The 22025-nt window shown below is 47.0% G+C and overlaps 1 protein-coding gene across 2 annotated transcripts in view; it reads right to left on the reverse strand.

Moving 5' to 3' along the window:
* The window catches only part of MTHFD1L (methylenetetrahydrofolate dehydrogenase (NADP+ dependent) 1 like), a 240469-nt gene that overhangs the window by 148150 nt on the left and 70294 nt on the right, over positions 1–22025 (reverse strand). For both annotated transcript variants that reach the window (XM_054023202.1, XM_054023203.1), the window contains exons 18-19: positions 7083–7223; positions 1333–1401 (exon numbers count right to left, since the gene is read on the reverse strand). In XM_054023202.1, coding sequence (XP_053879177.1) covers positions 1333–1401; positions 7083–7223 — 210 coding nt within the window. The remainder of the gene's footprint in view (positions 1–1332; positions 1402–7082; positions 7224–22025) is intronic.

Below are 22025 nucleotides of genomic sequence, written 5' to 3' on the forward strand. Positions count from 1 at the left end.
ACATAATGAAAAATAACTGAAAAATAAAAGTGTGGCTCTCATGACTAAATGCCCATGAATCAAATAAAACTATTCGGACATTTATCATTTTCTTTTAAAATAACACAGCAAAACAACAGCTCTTTACATGATACCATTTCGGAACAGATACACACAGTGCTAATAGAGTGATACAAACTAGACCGCAGCATCAAAGCTACTTCATGACTTGTGTACCTCAAAGGTAGTCTGGATACCAATTTAGTACCCAAATTCATGGAAGCATTTTTCTTGGTTCTGGATGATCTCTGGTTTCTGTTATTGAACGTCACCAAAACACACATACATTCTTTATACAGCTGCATGAAATAAAAACCTTTGCAAGAGAAGCCTATTCAGCTCACAAAAGGCAAACTAACATGAAATACACAGCATGACAAACTATTTTAATATAACAACATTCCTTGGATGAAATGAAAAACATGTTGTATCAAATTCCTTCTGTAAGCAATAATCCATTAAAAAAACTCAAAACAAAAAAATTGACGATGTTTTGAATTCTCATGGGCTGAAATTCTTATAAACTGGGGAGTTGATTTCAATATGTTGAGCGGACAGGGAGTTATGTGTATCACGGCACTGTCTAAATATTTTTACAGTTGAGTTTTTCAACAATAAAAATCTATTTACAAAAAGCTGGAGAACTACTTGCATTTGGCACAAAATTTTCTAGGATGACACAAACTAAGTTTCTAACACTCCATTATTTATTTTTCTCAACATAAATGTCTGTAATAGAGCCAAATGAATAATCCACAAATAATAATTTATTTCAAAGATTTTTGTGGCTATTCCAATTTCCCCAAATATATTAACTATTCAAAACTTTTTTTATGAATATTGTTCACTTGTTGGCGTGTTGTGATTGGTCAGAAGTCACCCTGTATTGTTTCTGGCTGGAGAAGCATAATCCTTGTCCGATTTCTGGTAAAAATACTGACCTGAAGAAAATTTTAAATTCTCTTTCCAAAAGCAACAAAGCTCAATTTCTTCTCTACAAGCATTACATCAATAAAGGGTCAGACTGCAGGCACAAGCCTGGTCACGCATTAAGATGGAAATGGAAGGCAGACTGTGATTGGGACAATTCACTGCTCCTTGCTTGGAACTCATGTCAAAGCCATAAGGGAGACCAAAAGGTTCATAGAAAGCAAATACAAGGGAGGAACTAACACAGCATATACATTTGCCTTGAGTCCTAAAAAGTTAAATGCAGGAAGAATGGCAGGAGTAATATGGAGTCTTAAAACAAGGACTAACGAGATGTCTAAAAAGTTCACAAGTTGAACTCACCTCTAAAGTCTGCATTAGTGTTGGCTTAATTGCATCCTTCATCAAAACTGCCAAAGCACCTGTTACTCCCTAAAAAACAAGAGAGTGCACATTATAAGTATCCCTATTTTACACCCATTCAAACAGTTTAAGTTTAATGAGTTTGAAATATGAAACTTTAGCTCTAAAGAGAAAATTCATTAACAAAAAAAGGGAAATGTTTTTCACTATACACATTGTAATACTATGCCATCACCATTTTAAGAGAAATCTATTTAGATTTAGTTACTTCATGGCCTTTATTACCATAGTATCAGAAGCCTCACAAACATCAATGGATTTACCCTCATAACATCTGTGAAAGATATGGTAGAGCAATATTTTTTCCATTTCACAGAGAGAGAACTGAAACTAGGGTGACCGGATGTCCTGATTTTATAGGGACCCGATATTTGGGGCTTTTTCTTACATAGGTGCCTATTACCCGCCACACCCCATCCCGATTTTTCACACTTGCTCTCTGGTCACCCTAACTAAGACAGAGAGAGAAACAGCAATTAGCCCAAGGTCACTCACAGGAGAGGAAAGAGAACCAAAGTGTGGGCTTATCAAGAACACTAAGAGAGCAAAGGGCAACAAGCTTGCCAATACTACACAAAGAAATGAAAGATGTACTTCGCTCATGAGAGAATGGACATCAGTAGCATGGGTTTCTAGGTACAAAGGTGGAGAAATGAACTGGCAGTCTCTGCAAGACCTATATAATCATATGGTTGAGAAAAGGATGTAAACAGATACCATGAGATTGCCTCTCATTTTTAATCCCTACAAACTAACTGTACAGAACTCCTCGAACAGTTCTGCCAATGAATCTACATTTGAACCAACAGGTCCAGCAATGTAAACCCTGAAAATAATATATTATGAGGCGATTTTGCAATAATTACTATTACTACTAATTTGCATCACTTGCAACACATCAGATTTGAACCAAGGTCTCCAGAAGAGAAAGGAATAATGTATGATACTTAGCCTCTGGTAAATATGAATTAAGGAAACTGAGGCCACATGTTAGGATTTCTTTGTTAAATATTGCCATGTTGTAAGTCTCTCTGTTACAAGAGTCTAAATATCCACAGTCATCACAAAATGAACTACAGTGAAATGGGATGAGACAATGTTAATGAGATAATATATTTGTCCCTTGTCTATGGATTAATACTGAATAGATTTTCAACTGCACATTAGTTTCTTAAAAAAAAAAAGTTTTGTTTACATTTTGGGGATCAGAAACAAAGAACCACAAAATTCCAATTTTTACCAAAATAGATATTGGTCTATCATTTCTCGCATAAAGAGAGAAGGTGCTATTCCATCTCTGACTAACAATCTAATGATAAGCACAGAGACATATTAAAAAAAAAAAAAAAATCAGATTGCCACCACGTCTCACTGTTCCTTTCTGTACAGCCACAAACACACCAAAATAACATATTGTAGCTAAGAACAGGTCATTTATTTTAGACAAAGAGGAAAAAAAGAGAGATGAAATGCCATTGAAAAGTCAGCATCGAGTTAAGTACTCCATCAACTAGTGTACCATATGCTATATTCTGAAAGTTTTTCCTCTTTATTGCCCCCAAGCTACTCAGTAAAAATGACGGATGATGTTGTTGCTTTTGATTCCCTATATCCTGGTCATTTAAAAAAAAAAATCTTTATAAAGTGTAGATTTTTTTTAAAGGAGATTAAATTTTTCATCTGTTCAACATGACTTTACTTGCTATATAAGGAAGCCATTTGACTCATTTCCAAAACCTGAAGCATTTACGAAACAAAACTTGAAGCTGAATTCCCCACCCCAATACCTAACAATTTAAAATTAAACTAAACATTTCTCATTTTTAGCAATTTCTCCATTAAATCTCAGGTTTACTGAATTGTGCAATTAGAAATCAAATACAGAACATGTCGAACACTGGTCTTCCTAGTTTAACAAGCAGACATTTTAAAGTAATGACTTTAAAATAGTGTTTTCATTTTAAGGTAATGAACATAAAAGCTTGTTGTTTTGCCTACGCTGCACACTATGGCCACTCAGAGCACTACAGTGGCAGGTGGGGGCAGAATTTGGATTCTCCCGTTCCAAAAGCACAGTCCCCTACATTTGAACTAACATTAGTTGTTAGCAGCACAGGGACTACAACACACAGCTGAGCATTTCAGATTCCACCTAGTGAAAAGCAGTGCAATATATACATGCTAGGCAGTACATTCCAATAGTAAAAACACTGCCAAAAAATGAAGGCAAGGACTTTAACACAAAGGCAAAATTTTGTTCCTATGATGCAATTCTTTATGCCATCACACATTGTTTGCCACTTTCATAGGTAATGGAACCACATTGATTTAACCTGAATCATTACCCCAGGCCAAAAGAAAGAAACACTGATATCCTCGGAGCACGAATGGCAAAATATTTATATTGAAATGCTTTGGAGAGCTAACCAAGAAGCACCCCTCTCCACATTCCCACTGGCAATATGTTTCAAGGTAGTTCAAAGCCTAGAGTTTGTTTAACAAATTTATTAGAGCATAAGCTTTCGTGGACTACAGCCCACTTCTTCGGATGCATCCGAAGAAGTGGGCTGTAGTCCACGAAAGCTTATGCTCTAATAAATTTGTTAGTCTCTAAGGTGCCACAAGTTCTCCTGTTCTTTTTGCGGATACAGACTAACACGGCTGCTACTCTGAAACCTAGAGTTTGTTTGACTCTTGACTGAGTTTAGATGACTTAACAGTACTACTGAATTAAAAAAACAAACAAACAAACCACTTTACACCTCCCAATTTGTTGGGAAATTTCATCTCTTCCTCCCAGACAAGAACCTGGGCACAGTGATCCATGTATTTGTCAATCCTGGACTCGATTTCTGTGTCTGAAGCTGAATGTGATGATAATGTAAAGCCTCTAGCTGGTACATAATGTGTCTGCCCATCTTCTCCATGGATTAGACCCCCATGAGTACCTCAGATCTGAACTGTTATTTCTCCACTAGCTCCCAGTCCACTTCCAAAGCCAATTTGAAGTCTTGGGCCTAATCTTCAAAGTCATTCATGGATCAGGTTCCAGCTACATTAGAGGCCATGGGGAAAATTTTACAAAAGCACTTAAGTGACTTAGAATCTTAAGTCCCACTTTCAAGAACGACTTAGACACCTAGGAGTTTAAGTCTTCAAGTGCCTATGTCTCTTTTGAAAATAGGAATTAGGTGCTTTTGAAAAATTTACCCCACATCTCCATTTGTGAGACACTGAGGCAGTTGTGCTTCTCTGAGACAATACCTACTACAAAGTGCATGAGAGCTTTATCCAAAGCACCCTCAGTTGAGAAGTTCTCGCTTTAGAGAGGAGGTTGTACTGCATGCCCACAAGAAAACGAGAAAGCTGATTTACATATTTTAAAGACATTTCAAGAACATTGACCATAGGGCAGAGGAGAACAACAGAGGGTTCCCTAGTAGGAAATTGGGTAACTGACTTTTCTTTGTACCAGTCATAATAAAACCAATTGTGGGATATATTTTTCTGAAGTTTTAGTACAGTAAACTGTTTATTAAATACAAAAAAGTTGACTGTGAATAGTTGTATCTGAGTAGTCCCACTGACTTCAACAAGACCTGTTTGTGCTTAAAGTTAAGCACATATGTGTTTGACGGCTGGAGCATAAGTTTGCAGAAAAAATATTTGGGCTATAAAGTACTTATAAAATAAAAATGATACTGTAAACTAATAGATTTTAATAATTGTTAAAAAAAACCCTTGCATAATAACCTGAGAAGCTTCTTTTACTAAACAAATAGCTACATATTTATTTAATATTATTCATGGCTGCTGAAATACTAAACTAGGGCATACCCATTTAATTTGACATGGAGAATGGCACCTGTCCATCAAATTTCTACTACAGTATAGCAGCCAAAAAGCATTTCAGCCTTCTGAATATTGTACAATTAACCTCACATTTTGGCAAATAATTCTTTATGTTCCATTACACATGCTAGATATTTAATTCATTACACTTGTGGAAGCCGTCTCCTCAATTCACAAAATATTTAATTTCTCTCTACTTCTCCTCCTGCTCCCCAACCCTCTCTGCATCTGGTTTCAATCTGCCAATGTATATTTTAGGTTTTATTATTGTATTATCATAAATGTGTGACATAGAAGAATGAAATTAAGAGCAATTGCATTTTTGTACAATGTATTAAACATTATTCACATACAGAAACAAATGAAAGACAGAGGATTAATGGTTTAGATTAACGTAAATTAAATAATGAACTAGAAACTATTTGTCAAAATATCATTTTAATGTATAAAAATAAATTTTGGGCAACAGACATTCGTGGAATTTGGTTTATCTATACAAATTCTAGGCGTGGCTGGTAGTGTTGCCTATTATTAAGGTTGCCCATTATAAAAACCCTGCTTTCAGTTGCTTATAGCTTTTGGAAAACTTTATCTGTTCAGGCAGAAATTTTCCATGCTGGATGTCTGCCTCAGGCTGAAATTTATTTTATTTTATTTAATTATTAAAATTTAAGCCAGAACAGTTCAGCCATTTTTGAGAATGAAGCTATTGAAAAATATAATATTTTGCTCATGTTAAAAAATGTGGGTGACCTTCTCTTTGAAAAAACTCTAACGTCCCAAGCCTTTGGGGCAGGCACTTGAAATTTGGCAAGGGGATTGACCTGTGTGTCAGGGATGTGCCTTTTGCTGTCTCTGTGGAAAAACTGTTCACATCTGGCCAAGTTACAAGCTTTGAAAAAAACCACATTTTAAACATGATCTGCAGAGACTTAAGAGTTTTAGCAGCTAAATGCTAAACTGAGCAATGGGGGGAAGGGGTGGAGAGGAGCAAGCAGGGAACGGGGCCTTGGGGGAAGGGGCGGCGCGGGAGCAGGGCCTCGGGGGGAAGGGCCATGGTTCGGGTGCTGGTGGCCCCCCTACTTTTAGGAAGCTTCCATTGCTCCTGAGGCCAGGATGTACTGTCTGCTCATGAAAAACCTGCTGACTGCTATTATCCACTCAGGATCCCACAGGCCAAAGAAGAGAAAAGAGGGAGGATTTGTACAGATAAAAAGATATTAGTTGAATGCTGGCTGCTGACGACACATTCTGGCTATTTATGGGGTTAGAATTTGGTGCCAAGAAAAATGTGTATATGCTTCTTTCACAGCTGAAAGTGGGAAGGGGCAATTTAGCAGATAACCTGAACTGCTGGATGGATACTTGAATAAGAATAACCAATGTGTGTCCTTAAAAATAGATCTTACTGATGTGTAAAGTTAACCCTTCACAAGCATTATCACTAACCTAAATTCACATTTTTTTTTTTAATTACTGCTGCAAGCACTCATCAGGCAGCCCCACTGTAATATTTGAGAATACTATGTAAGAACAATAGCAAACATTACCACCTGAAAAGGAGCTCCGTGATTTTCTGTAGCACCTGATTAGCTTGCCTTAGAGATGTGGAAACCTACCCAAGTAACTTAAGTGGTTTCAGAAGCAAAAGTTACCAGAAGGCTTGAACAAAGGTAAATTTTACATCCTGTTCCAACTGTGGCCAGATTTGGGATCAAAGCCCCACATGCATTGTTAAAAACAAAACTAAAAGACAGTGTATAGTTGCCATTTTGCTGATTCAGCAGGCAAAGCAAAAGAGTCAGGAGTTAGTCACAGGGCTTTTATACTATACATACCAAATCCTCAGCTGTCACTGGCTGTCCATTTTTGTCATTAGCCACCACCATTTTCCCCAGTCTCTCTTTCATATCTGCCAGGCTGGTGGTCAGTGCTAAGATTGCCATGATTTCACTTGCAACGGCAATGTCAAACTGAGCCTACAAAGATAAAAGCAAGAGTAGTAAACCACATCAGACACAGGCAAGAGGATACTTTCAGAGCAAAATTAAAAGAAATACAGTATGATTATTACCTTGAGAGTGAAATTTAAAAAGTTCTTAACACTTATTAACAACACCTAAGATTATTTAAACTGAAATAACTAACAGTGAAATGGAAATTAGATGTTTAAAATGATAAGATTTTGGAGGGTTTTTTGTTTTGATTTTGGCATTTCACTCATTTGGGGACTCAGCACCCTGCTGGACTGAACCCCTCAATTGATATTTCCTTTAATGAGAGTTCAAGTTGCTGAACCACTGACAGAGCAGGCCCTTGTGTGGTCAGTGAAACAACACCGGTTAGTTTCACTTTCCACATCACATGCACTAGCACAAGTGCCTTTATATTTGGGTTTATAATACTGGTCAGGAATTTGTATATTTAAAAAATCCTCTGTATTTCATGAAAATATATTCATATTACATTTTGTAATTTTTAGTTTACAAAATTCTAAATTTGGGGGGTTAAACTACTTGACAATGTTCCTTTAAAATAGTATTTTCTTGGATTTAGCATACAAAACTTGTGCTTTTTTCTCCTCCTGGATTAACTTTGTGCAACACCAGTCCTATTGCTCTTATAGAAATAGATCTATAAACTGCAATACTTCTTTAGAAGGATTCAAACTAAGCCCCTGACAAGTGAAATATCTCACTGACGATACTTAGACCAGGAGTTCTCACAACAAATTTTTTGGTGGCCTCAGAGTTTTTCCTAAGATATTTGATTAACTTTAGGAAAAACAAATACATGTGCATGTCCAAATCATTGTAATTTATTTATGCAGGATTTTTTTTTCAGACAATAATAAAAATAATGTACAGTTGTCTCTATTTTTTACTGGACCTAAACAGAAAGAACGTGCAAAGCACCTTATTTGTGTTTCTGGTCTTTTTTCCTTGTTGTTTCTTTTGCTTTTTGGTTGCTTTTTTAAAGACTTGCTAGTTTCTAAGAAAAGTGATATTAAGAAACATACGAATGTTACTTTTCATAGCAGACTAACTCAGCCCCGGCAAGCCTGGGGATAAATTAAGCCTTGGATGGGGAAGTGGGTACGGAGCCAGTGGCAATGGGGCACTGGGGGAGGCAGCGAGGGCCTGGGGTGATCAGGGCCAGCTCTAGCGTTTTTGCAGCCCAGGCAGCGCCAAAAAAAAACCCAACAAAAAGCTGCGATCGCAATTGGTGGCAATTCAGCGGCAGCTCTAGCACCACTTCATTCTACGGTGGCAACTCAGCGGGAGATTCTTCACTCCGAGAGGGTGGCCCCACCGCCGAATTGCCGGATGAGCCGCCCCCCTCTTCATTGGCCACTCCAGGCACTTGCTTGCTACGCTGGTGCCTGTAGCCGGCCCTAAGGGTGATGGGGAGTGAGCTCGGGGCCAGAGCCCACCACCATGTGGCTGGGGAATGGAGCCTGAAGCCTGCCACCCACCACCCCAGGGCTGAAGCTCGACCTCTCCTCTTCCCCTCCCGTCCCCGCAGGAAGGTGAGGAACTCATTGGCTGCCTACTCTTCCAGCTTTTGTCCCTCCAGAGGGGGACAAGGCCCAATTACTACTGGCAGCAGCAGAGGAGGGGCCGTTGCTTTGTGCCACCCTTCCCCCATCACTCCCCTCCCCATCACAGGCACTTCGTAAATACTTAAGGCCCCAGTTCTGCAAAGACTTCAGGATCAGGCCCCATGACAGGTCCCTATTTCATGTACCTCATGCTGGGTACTAACATGAGAGGATTCTAGATTTATTAAACTATATTGGCTCTTTATTAAAACAACCATATACATATCCAGCTGCAACTTAATATTTTATGCATCTGCATTAGCCACAAGGAATGACTGCCTGGTGTTTCTCCAAAAACTCTTCTCTCCTGAAATTCATACTCCTCCCTTCAGCTTTCATGCATACGTACACAAGTGAATAAAGACTATTTGTACATGAGTAAAGATTTACAGGATTTGGAACCAAAATGAAAACAGTAAACTTATAAAATAGATATTTTCAAACTTGAATTTGGGCTAGCTCTTTATTAATAGAGAAAAAAGCTGTGCGTCCAACAAAACAGCAGGGGGTACATAGTCAGACCTTCCCAGCTATGTTAAGACAGTGTTATGGCCACACCTTCCTTGAACTAACGAAAATAAGAAAATCCAGAGTTAAGGATGATGATACTCCTCTAATTTATCCTTGCAGCACTGAGAGATGGTGAATGAATCTTAGATCACAGAGAGATTTCTTTCACACGCCATATAAACTGCAACTCCATCTAAGTTTATCAGGATGATTTTAAGAACAGAGTTTATGCTTTTATTATGAATTCCAGAGTTTTCATGACCATCATTAAAATTAAAATGCCTATTTCCCTTTTGTATATTAGGGTATTTGTTTTTTTTATATAAATTAAAAAAAAAAAAAAAAAGGGGGAAAGAACCCACTTCCGGGAAATGTTTGAGGAATGATGTAACAACCCTAACTATTACAATAACATATACTATTTTATACTATCAGTCAATGTTACTTTCTGTGACACAGTCAGGGTCCGGACACCCCAAAGAATAAGCAATTGAATCAACTGATTGTGAGACCAAAAACAATGGAAGCTCTATTTACATATGAATCAGCAGAAGGATGAGAAGTCCATAGGAAGAGAAGAACAACAGGAAGCCTTCCTAGCTCTTGAAACAAAGACAATGAACTTTGGGGATAATATAAGGGGGGGCAAGAAGTCATTTGAGTTCTCCATCACTTGAATGACTGAAGAGGCCAGAGCTCTTGAAATCACAGAACAGTGGGTCTTTCAACCAAGGATGTAAAAGTCTATGGAAAATGAATATAGGTGAGAAACCTGATTAAACCATGAATATAACTTGCTGAAGTTAAATTTAATCAATAGAAAGTGTGTTTTGTTTGTTTTGTCTGTAACCCTTCATACCTTTCACTATTACTAGAAATCACTTCACCCTATGTTCTTTGTTAATAAACTTTGTGACACTGCATCCCATATTCTTCATAGAGATATTATGATGATATGATTATGGCATAAAGAATGGTTACCTACCTCTCGTAACTGTTGTTCTTCGAGATGTGTTGTTCATGTCCATTCCACATTAGATGTGCGCCTGCGCCGTGTATACAGACGTCGGAAACTTTTCCCCTTAGCGGCTCCCGTCAGGCCGGCAGGGGAGACCCCGCCAGAGTGGTGCCTCCACGCTGGTGCATATATACCCCTGCCGACCCGACCCCCCTTCAGTTCCTTCTTGCCGGTGACGCCGACAGAGGGGAAGGAGGGTGTGAAGTGTAATGGACGTGAACAACACACCTCGAAGATCAACAGTTACAAGAGGTAGGTAACCGTTTTTTCTTCTTCAAGTGATTGTTCACGTCCATTACACATTAGGTGACTCACAAGCTTACCATAGGAGGAGGGTAGGAGTCATGGAACAACTGACTAGAGAACAGCCCTACTGACCCCTGCATCATCTCTGGCCTGCTGATTGACTGCGCAGTGGGCTGTGAATGTGTGCACCGACGACGAGGTGGCTGCTTTACAGATCTTGTGGATCAGGACCTGCGCCAGGAAAGCTATTGAAGATGCTTGGGCTCTAGTCGAGTGAGCCATGATCGGCGGGGCTAGCACCTTGGCGAGCTCGTAGCACGTGCGGATGCAGTCCGCAATCCACAATGATACACACTGCGCCGAGACCGAAAGCCCTTTCATTCTCTCGGTGATGGCGACAAACAGCTGTGTCGACTTGCGGAAAGGTCTAGTTCACTCTAGATAGAACACCAGGGCCCTTCGGACATCTAGAGTGTGCAGGCTATGGTGACTGGGGTCTGTGTGTGGTTTAGGAAAGAACACCGGCAAACAAATGTCCTGCCCCATATGAAATTGTGAGACTACCTTAGAGAGGAATTTAGGGTGTGGCCTGAGCTGCACTTTGTTCTTATAAAAAACTGTATACGGAGGCTCCAAGGTGAGGGCCCTCAATTCGGACACTCTTCTTGAGGACGTAATGGCCACCAGGAATGCCACCTTCCAGGAGAGGTGAAGGAGAGAGCAAGAGGCCAGGGGCTCGAAAGGGGGTCCCATAAGTTTGGCCAGGACCAGGTTAAGGTTCCAGGGAGGGACCGGTGGGCATGAGTAGGGAAGCACACTTTCCAGTCCCTTAAGGAATCGGGCTACCATGGGGTTAGAAAACACAGAATGCCACAATACCCCCGAGTGGAATGCCGAAATGGCAGCTAGATGCACTCTGATTGAGGAAGGAGCGAGACCCTGATGTTTGAGGTATAGGAGGTATTCTAGGACAACTGGAATGGTGGCCACAAGTGGCTATATCTGCTTTGGCTCACACCAGCAGGAGAATCTTTTCCACTTAGCTAAGGACGTCGCCCGAGTGGAAGGTTTCCTACTGCCAAGGAGAATTTGCTGTACCGAAAGGGAGCACTGGCTCTCCAAAGCGTTCAACCACAGAGTTTCCACGCCATGAGATGCAGCGACTGTAGATCCGGGTGGAGCAGGTGCCCGCAGTCCTGCATGATGAGATCTCAGTGCCGGGACAGGGCAACTGGGGCGGCCACTGACAGCTCCAGCAGGGCCGTAAACCAGTGCTAGAGAGGTCAAGCTGGAGCGATCAGAATTATTACTGCTTTTTCCCTGCAAACTTTGATGAGGACTCTGTGGATGAGCAGGAGTGGAGGAAAGGCGTACTTCAGACTCCCGCTCCAAGGGGTCACGAAGGCATCTGCGACCGAGCCCGGACAGTGATTCTGGAAGGAGCAAAACTGTGGACATTGGCTTTTGTCCTTGGTGGCAAAGAGGTCCATTTGGGGAACCCCCCACTTTTGGAAGATCGATTGCAAGACATCCACTCGTGCATGTGGTACGACCTGCTGAGGCGGTCCGCCAGTTCGTTTCGCTCTCCCGGGAGGTATGATGCTACGAGATGGATGGAGCAGGCTACACAAAAGTCCTACAGGACTTTTGTAGTCCTCGGCAGATGGGAGAGGAGTGGGCTCCGCCCTGCTTGTTTATATAAAACATGGTGGTGGTGATGTCTGTCAGAACTATCACGCTGTGCCCTTCTAAAGCAGCGTGAAAGGTTTGGCAGGCTAGGCGAACCGCCCTGAGCTCCTTCACATTGATGTGGAGCAGCTTCTCGTCTCTGGACCACAAGCCTTGTGTCCTTAGATCCTCTAAGTGGGCTCCCCAGCCAAGGTCTGACGTGTCTGTTACCAGCGTCTGAGCCGGCTGCGGTGCTGCGAAGGGGATACCCTCGCATACTACCGGTTGACTGAGCCACCATCACAGGGAGTCCAATACTCGGGCAGGAACTGTCACGACAAGGTCTTGGGGATCTCTGCTTGGGTGATATGATCGGGCTAGCCATGCCTGTAAAATCCTGAGCCATAGCTGAGTGTACTTGATATGTGAGTGCACACCACCATGTGTCCCAGGAGCTGCAGGCAGCATCTGGCCGTGGCTGTGGGGAACCTTAGCATTGAGTCTATGACACGCTGGATGGCCAGAAATCTGGATTCCGGGAGGCTTGCTCGTACCTGTACCGAGTCCAGCACTGCCCCGATGAACTCCAGCGTTTGTGTAGGTATCAAGCAGAACTTGGGCACGTTGACTAGAAGACCCAGCCTGCGGAATACGTCCAGGGTCACCATCATCTGGGATTTCCTCTTCACCGACCCGCGAGAAGCCAATCAGTAGCCAAGACCTCTTTACAGGCCTCTCTGGACTCGGTGGATGCAGCAGCCAGAACAATCGCCTCAGGTGTGGTGATGAGGCGCTCAGCGTGGCTCCAGGCTTTGGGCCTTCCGCCAGAGGTCCAGAATACCCTTCAAGACCTCCCCTTTGAAGGGCCGGGTCTCTTTTCAGACCAAATGGATGCCAGGCTGCATAGCCTCAAAGACTCCCGGGCAAACCTCAAGTCGTTGAGGATGCACACCCCGGCGACTCGGAGGAAGTCTTTCAAGCCCCAGCCGCTGCAGCAATGGCAGTACGAGCCTTGTCCTAGACAGGAGCCTTACCATAGGAGAGGCAGAGACAACAGGTATAGGCGGAACAACACACTAGCCAAGGCCAGAGCCAAGGCAAAGCCCAACCCAGCAACAAGCAGGGGTTTTCAAGGTGCGCTCAAGGACAGCATACCAAACCAGCTCCCGGATCCTTCCCGATGTTTCTTGAACCGCTTGTCCCACTTCTACCATGCGTGGTCCCGCATAACATCGGACCGTTGGGTCTTAGGCACGGTACAAGTGGGATACACGCTTCAGATCTCCTCCTTCCCCGTCCCTCTTCAGGGACCCCTCTCACGAGCACCTCCTCATGTAGGAGGTACAGTCACTCCTCGAGGCGGAGGTGGTGGAGGAAGTCCCTCAGGAATTAAGGGGAAAAGGGTTTTATTCCCATTATTTTCTCATTCCCAAAGCAAAGGGGGGCGTTCGGCCCATTTTAGACCTGCGCGGGCTCAACAAGTTCTTAGTCAAGGTCCACTTCCGCATGGTCTCCCTTGGCATTATCATTCCATCCCTGGATCCGGGGGTTTGGTACGCTGCCCTCGACATGAAAGATGCATACTTTCACATCGCTATTCATCCTGCTCACCAGCGGTTCCTGCGGTTCACTATAAACCAGCACCACTACCAGTTTACCGTCCTCCCTTTCAGCCTGGCAGCAGCCCCCCACATGTTCATGAAATGCCTGTCAGTAGTGGCAGCCTTTCTGTGAAAGAGGAGAATATGAATATACCCGTACCTTCCCTCATCCACGAGGGCCGTAAACTCAGGCTGAGAGCCCTGGGGTAAGGAGTCTTTAAATCTGGAAACTGCCACCCAGGAATTAAAATTGTGCCTCTTCAGGATTGCCTGCTGGTTGGCAATCCTCAATTGGAGGCCCCCAGAGGAACAGACCTTCCTCCCAAATAGGTCTAGACGTTTAGCCTCTTTGGCCTTGAGAGCCGGGGCTTGCTGACCACGATGTTCCCGCTCATTGACAGCTGAGACGACCAGCGAACAGGGGGCCGGATGACAAAAGAGAAAGTCGGATCCCTTGGAAGGGGCAAAGTACTTCCTCTCCATGCCCTTTGCCGTTGGCGCACTAGAAGCTGGGGTCTGCCAGACCCTCTTGTAATTGGACTGGATTGTCTTTATGAGTGGGAGTGCAATTCTGGAGGGGCCTTCGGGGCTTAAGATGTTCACCATAGGATCCTCCTGCTCTACTGTTCCTCCACCTGTAGGCCCAAATTTTGGGCAACCCTGCGGAGCAGCTCCCGGTGTGCTCTGTGGTCAATCAGAGAAGGCCCCGACACTGCCGTGCCCACCACAGCTTCGTCCGGGGATGATACATCTCCTCCGCCAGTCCTTCTTGCCCCTCCTATGCCAGGGCCTCGTTCGGGTTCTGTCTAATTGACTGACTCCAGGACGGTCCCGGGCTCGGTGCCGCTTCCATTCACTGGTGCTCTGGAGAAGCATCTGGTGGCCTGGATAGCATGGCCTCCTTGGGTGTGGAGGGGTGCCTGCGCGGGGACCGGGACTGATGCACCGAGTAGCCAGATGTCGAGGCTCTGGAGGAGTGGCCTTGTTGCTGGTGATAGGTCATGGTGTCCAAAAGGGCCACTGCCCTGGCGGGCCCCACTGGGGATGCCACGCGGTCTGGGGCTCCCTGATAGCCGGTGCTCTACGGGCATAGCTAGAGCGGCCTGAGTCCATCTCGGATTCCGAGGATGCCGACCTCGAAGGCCAAGGCAGTGCCATGGAACGGTGCTGCTGGGGGGCTGGGGAATGGCTCCTCGCTGATCGGGACCGGGATCGGTACTGATGCTCCTGGGACCGGGATCGTTTTTTTCTGCTCGGGCCCAGGGACTTTGGCCTAGCATCTCCTCGGTGCCGGCTTGGTTACTGCACCAGGGAACGGTGTGCTGACGGGGCTGGTGCCACATGTTGGCTCAAATCCGGTGCCCTCAAGTCCCGTTGCATTAGGGGCAACTGGGAGTCTACGGCGGATAAGCTCGACCGGGACCTGTGCCGGGGTGGTGACCTCGATCGGCGTACCATTGCCGGCTTGCCTCTGGACGGCACCCTTGGTGATGGTGACGGAGGCTTCTCTTTAACAGGGCGAGGGCTAGCCACCGACAGCTCAATGAGGTCCTTTGCCACCTCAAAGGTGTCCGGCGTGGAGGGCTGTTTTAGGAGCTCCTCCAGCCCTTCCTCCGCACTCAAAAGCGCTTAGCTCAGGGCTCAACGGGTTCTGTGGCGCCAGAGCCACAGGTGCCGAAGCGTGTCCTGGGACCACACCTCTCTTTTGAGTGCTCGGTCCTTTTGGAGGCGCCTCCTTCTTATGCGGGGAGCGCCCTCTGCCTCTAGGTTGGCCCTTCGACCGTGCTGGCGAAGTCGAACGGTGCTGGGGCCTGTCTTGCTGCCTCAGTGTCGGATGCTTGCGGTGCCCTGCCGGTGCCGGATCACGAACTGACACCGGGGCACTCCGCACCGAGGACACCGGTGCCATAGATCATTTTTGTATCTGAAGTTAAGAATATTGACTGTGTATCCATATTACAAATATGTCTACACCTGTGGAATGCCCACTATGCAGAATACAATCAGTCTAGATGGCTGTCTGGGAAAGGCCATTAGGAGAAAACAACAGGTCTTAGACTATGCTAATCTCTTGCCAGGGAGTCTTCCTAAGGACGCAACAACAGCCTCCGAGTTATGGCTGCTGTGACCTTACAGGGACATGTGACCAAGTCACCTGGTACTGGATTCCATCTTGGAATACCAGTGTTTTTCCACTGACCTGGCGTGGGAACTAAGCTTGGAGACAAAGGGTTCCTGCCCTAGGCAAAAGCTATTTAAGGCAGGGGAGTGACATCATTGTGGTTCTTCACTGTCTCCCCACCCAAGAAGACTGCTGGAAACACCTGAGGAACAAGGACTGGACTGGGGGAGAAGGGCTGAACCCAGGCTAGAGGAGTTTCTAGCCTTTGAAAGGAATATCTGGGGTTTTAAAGTGCAAGCAAGTGCAGCTTGCCCTCAAGAATCTCTGCAAACTGCCTAAATCAAGAATTAGGGTAAGAATTTTCTACTCGTATCCAATCTCTAGTATATCAAGCTTAGACTGCATTTTTATTTATTTGTTAGGTAATCTGCTTTGATCTGTTTGCTACCCCTTATAATCACTTAAAAACTTATTTTTGCTTTGTCTAAAACTAGTGTGTCGGGGAGTCATAATTTGGGGCAGAAAGCTGATGTATATTCCTCTCCACATTGAAGGAGGGGGCGAATTTCATGAGTTTATGCTGTACAGTTCCCTGTGCAGTGCAAAACAGTATAATTTGGGGTTTACCCTACAAAAGGAGGTGTGCACTTGAGTAACTGGGCAGTTCCTTAGCTGAGCCTTCCCATGTACAGCTGATCTCAGCATCTGTGTGTAGCTGCAGCTGGGTATGCCCCTACCTGTATGTGTGCTGGAGGGGCTTGAGGGCCTGTCACAGCAGTATAGTGTAAAGGGAGCCCAGGCTGGTGGGTCAAGTGGACTCAGTGGTACCCCAGTTTCAAGTGGCACCTCTGGGGGGAACCTGTCATACACATTTTTAGTTTGACTATAAACCACCTCAATGCTACATGCTACCAACATGTGTAAGTCCTCAGCTAAAGTAATAGATCGGTGCTGTATACTGTCTCTTTAAAGAAGCAGAGAACTTAATAAGGTTCTGTGAGCACTGCATCAAAAGGACTGAACTACAGGGCAGGCAGTTTTGGGAAAACTTGGGCCTGGGAAGGTGTTGATGCCATGCTGCAAGGAGTAACCAGGCTACTGAATACCAGGGTGAGGCTATTGTGCTGTGAGCAGACTGCTGGTGTCAAGATTGTGAGCCAAAGCATCCAAGGCAGCAGGGTGGGTAGTGACAGAACCTCTTACTGGTCTGGGTTGAACCCCAAAGAATCATATCTTCATATGCTTACGAAGCACTGACAGAAGCCACAGTCTTGCACTCAGATCTGTATCAATACAAGGATCTGCCCCTGCATGGATTCAATTGCAGAATCAATGCCAAATTCACAAAGTACTCTTTGGAAATCACAGCATCTCTGTTCATTCAAATGCACACTCTCCCTGCTGTGTTCTCTCTTTCTACACAGGTATCATTGATTTTTAAAGTGCTTGAAGAACATTCCAATTATTTATAAAATATATCCGTTGGGTGACAGAGTGCTGTTTTAACTGGTTCTCTGGCTCTGCCGTGAAAGCTAGTTTCAACACCTATTCTCGTTCTATAGTCAACTGAACCAGGTTAGAGTACTACAGAATGTGCATCGGTCAAACATGTCAAAGTTAAATACAAGACAGAGAGACTCATGTAAAACACTTCAATTGTCATTTTAGTAGTATATCCCCAATATTTAAGAGCCAGAGTTTGACACCCTGATGCTGAGTAGTCCCCAACCTCACAGGAAGCTGAGTCTTGCCTGGCTCATCTCTATCCAGAATGCTGTTGCAAAGATCATTTTCTAGCCTGTTGCTTTGACCAGGTCACCCCTCCCTCTTTTAATCCCTCCACTGGCTTCCCCTTCTCTATCATATCAGACATGAGCTGTTTATATTCACTTTCAAAGCCCTTCAGAGTCAGTCTCCACCCTACCTATCATCTTTCATTCGCTATCAACCTGTCAATGCTTGACTCTAATAACCTCATAGGCTTGAACTCCAGCCGGGGCGATGAGTATAATTGTCGCCCTGTCCCTGCAGGTCTTGAGGAGGACCTTGTGGATGAGCGGGAATGGAGGGAAGGCATACCTCAGGCTCCCTCCCCACGGAATCGTGAAGGCATCTGCCAATGATCCCGGGCTGAGGTTCTGAAACGAGCAAAACTGAGGACATTGACTGTTGTCCTTGGTGGCGAAAAGATCCACCCGGGAAAGCCCCACCTCCGGAAGATTGAATGCAGGACGTCCCGCCTCAACGCCCATTCGTGCATTTGGTAGGATCGACTGAGGCGGTCCGCTAACCCGTTTTGGATCCCCAGGAGATATGTTGCAATGAGATGGATCGCATGGGCTATACAGAAGTCCCATAATTGGAGTGCCTCGCGACAGAGGGGAGAGGACCGAGACCTGCCCTGCTTGTTTATATAGAACATGGCAGTAGTGTTGTCCGTCAGGACTGCCACGCTGTGACCTTCTATGGTGGCGTGGAAGGTCTGACAGGCGAGGCGAACCGCTCTTAGCTCCTTTAGATTGATGTGAAGCAACCTGTCTTCCCTGGACCACAAGCCTTGGCTCCGCAGTTCCCCCAGGTGCGCCCCCCAACCCAGGTCCGATGCATCCGTTACTAACGTCAGAGTAGGCTGTGGGGCAGCGAAGGGGATCCCTTCGCAGACCTGCTGTTGATCGAGCCACCAGCGGAGCGAGCCCAACACCCGATCCGGGATCGTCACCACCAGATCCAAGGGGTCTCTGTTGGGGCGGTATGTTTGGGTAAACCACAACTGCAAGGGCCGGAGCCTTAGGCGGGCATGCCTGACTACATGTGTGCAGGCTGCCATGTGTCCCAGGAGCTGCATGCAACACCTTGCCGTTGTCGTGGGGAACTTCTGGACTGAGCTTATGGCCCTCTGAATTGTCAGGAACCGCGATTCTGGGAGGCTTGCCCGCGCGGTCACCGAGTCCAGGACTGCACCTATGAAGTCCAGTCTCTGTGTGGGGGCTAACGTGGACTTGGGTACGTTGACCAGGAGGCTGAGCCTCCCGAACATCTGTAGAGCCAGCGTCACATAAGAGCGGACCTCAGCCTCCGACCTGCCCGCGAGGAGCCAGTCGTCCAAGTACGGGAACACGCGCATCCTTCTTTTCCGAAGGAACGCTGCTACCACGGACATGCATTTCGTGAATACTCGTGGTGCTGATGCCAGGCCAAAAGGCAGGACCGTAAATTGGAAATGGCGCTGGTTGACGGTGAAGCGCAGGAACCACCTGTGGGCCGGATTGATGGTGATGTGAAAATAGGCATCTTTCATATCGAGGGCAGCGTACCAATCCCCCGGATCCAGGGATGGGATAATAGTTCCAAAGGAGACCATACGGAAGCGCGTTCTGACCAGAAACTTGTTTAGGTCGCGCAGGTCCAAGATAGGATGGAGGCCCCCTTTTGCCTTGGGAATCAGGAAGTACCTGGAGTAGAATCCTTTTCCCCTTAGGTCTGGTGGGACCTCTTCCACTGCTCCTACTGTGAGAAGGGTCTGTACCTCCTGCATGAGAAGTTGCTCGTGAGAGGGGTCCCTGAAGAGGGACGGGGAAGGGGGATGGCAGGGAGGGGGCGAGGAAAACTGGAGGGTATAGCCCGCCTTCACTGTGCGCAGGACCCAGCGGTCCGATGTTATGCGCGACCATGCCCGGTAGAAATGGGACAGGCGGTCCTTGAAACTTGGAGGAGGATCCGGTATGGAATGTGGTACGCTGTCCTCGAGCGTAACTTCAAAAGCCTGGTTTGTTCCCTGGCTGCGGCTTGCCCTGGCCGTGACCTTGGCTCTGGTTAAGCGTATTGTTATGTCTCCTCCTGTTATCCCTGCCACAACGGCAGTACGGTTCATGCCGAGGGCGAGGGTGATACTGCCTCTGTGGTGGTTGAGGCTTAAAGGGCTTGCGCTGTGTCACCGGGGTATGCATTCCTAATGACTTTAGGGTTGCTCGCGAGTCCTTAAGGCTATGTAGCCTGTCGTCCGTTTGGTCGGAGAACAAGCCCGAACCTTCAAACGGGAGGTCCTGCAGGGTGGTCTGTACTTCTGGCGGAAGGCCTGAAGCCTGTAACCATGCCGAACGCCTCATCACTATCCCTGATGCGATTGTTCTAGCCGCTGCGTCGGCTGAATCGAGGGAGGCCTGCAATGAGGTCTTGGCCACCGCCATCCCCTCGTCCACCAGGGCCATGAACTCAGGATGTGCGTCCTGAGGTAGGGAGTCTCTGAACTTGGAGACTGATGACCAAGAATTAAAATTGTGCCTATTTAGAATCACCTGCTGATTAGCGATCCTCAGCTGGAGGCCCCCAGACGAATAGACTTTCCTTCCGAATAAGTCCAATCGTTTTGCCTCCTTGCCCTTGGGCGCAGGGGCTTGCTGGCCATGACGCTCTCGCTTGTTGACCGCCGAGACCACCAGCGAACAAGGAGGTGGGTGTAAAAAGAGGAAGTCAAACCCTCTAGATGGGGCAAAGTATTTTCTCTCCACGCCTTTTGCAGTTGGTGCACTGGAGGACGGCGTTTGCCACACCGTCTTATAGTTGGACTGGACTGTCCGTATAATCGGGAGAGCGACTCTGGAGGGCCCCTCCGGGCTCAAGATGTCGACCATGGGGTCCTCCTGTTCTACAGTCTCCTCCGCTTGCAGGCCCAGATTGAGGGCTACCCGGCGGAGCAGGTCTTAGTGCGCCCAATCATCAATCGGGGGAGGGCCGGACACTGTCGTGCCCACTACTGCCTCTTCCGGCGAGGAGGAAGAGGTTGGGGCCTTTTGTCCATCCTCACCTTCCTGCAATCCTTCATCGCCTGGTTGTTCCTCCGGGGCCTGTCCCACAGTGTGGGACTGGGACGGTACCGTGCTCGGTGCCGAGTCCACTCCCTCCTGCTCCTGCGGTCTAGAGACCGTTGCCTCCTTGTGAGAGGGCGGGTTGTACCGCGGAGAGCGGGATCGGTACCCCGATGGCCCGGATCTCGAGGTCCTGGATGGGGGCCCTTGCTGGTGGTATGCCCAGGGTGTCCAGAACGGCCATTGGCTTGGTTGGCCCCATTGGGGATGGCCAGAGGTTTCGTAGTCCCTACTAGCCTGTGCCCAATGGGCATACCCACCGTACCGGCCCGAGTCAGTCTCCGACACCACGGACGGTGATCTGGAAGGCCACGGCGGAGCCGTAGAACGGTGCCGGTCCGGGTTTGGGGAGTAGCGCCTCTGCAACCAGGACCTGGAGTAGCGTCTCGCCGACCTGGATTGGTACCGGTGACCACGGGACCGGGAACGACTACGGGTGGTCGGTCTCGGGGAACGTACCGCCGACGCATCCCAGTGCCGACTCGAGTATGGCTGCTGAGTCGGTGCCGACCGCTTACTGAGGCCCGACTGCTGCGGCGCTTTCTGCGCGGAGGGCAACCGGGAGTCCACCGAGGCGGAGCTCGACTGGGACCGGTGCCTTGAACGGTGCCGAGATGGCGACCGAGATGGGCGCACCATCGCCGGCTTGCCTCTGTGTGGCAGTCTCGGCGGAGCGTCCTCAGTTTGTGGGGGTAGCGCCGGCGGAGGAGGGCCCTCAACAGACAATGCAATGAGGTCCTTTGCTGCCTCAAATGTGTCCGGAGTGGAGGGCTGTTCCAAGAGCTCCTCCAGCCCCTCTTCCTCACTCGATGCGCCTATCCCGGGGCTCGACGGGCCTTTCGGTGCCGGAGCCACTACCGGGGCCGTGCCGGCCTTGGGCGCACTCGAGGTCTTCGCCGGCGCTACCCTCTTATGTGGGGAGCGTCCTCGGGTCTTGGGTTGGCCCTTCGATTTTGCTGGCGAAGACGACCGGTACCGTACATGCCCCCGTTGGGTCGGTGCCGGGGGCTTCGAGTGACCCGCCGGTGCCGGTTCCCGCACCGATGCCGGGGGGCTCCGCACTGAGGCAGACGGTGCCGCCGAAGTGGAGGGCTGTAACGCCGTCTCCATGAGCAGCTGCTTGAGGCGAAAGTCTCTTTCTTTCTTAGTT

This window comes from Malaclemys terrapin, chromosome 3 (assembly GCF_027887155.1).
Source record: "Malaclemys terrapin pileata isolate rMalTer1 chromosome 3, rMalTer1.hap1, whole genome shotgun sequence".
NCBI classification, from domain to species: domain Eukaryota; kingdom Metazoa; phylum Chordata; order Testudines; family Emydidae; genus Malaclemys; species Malaclemys terrapin.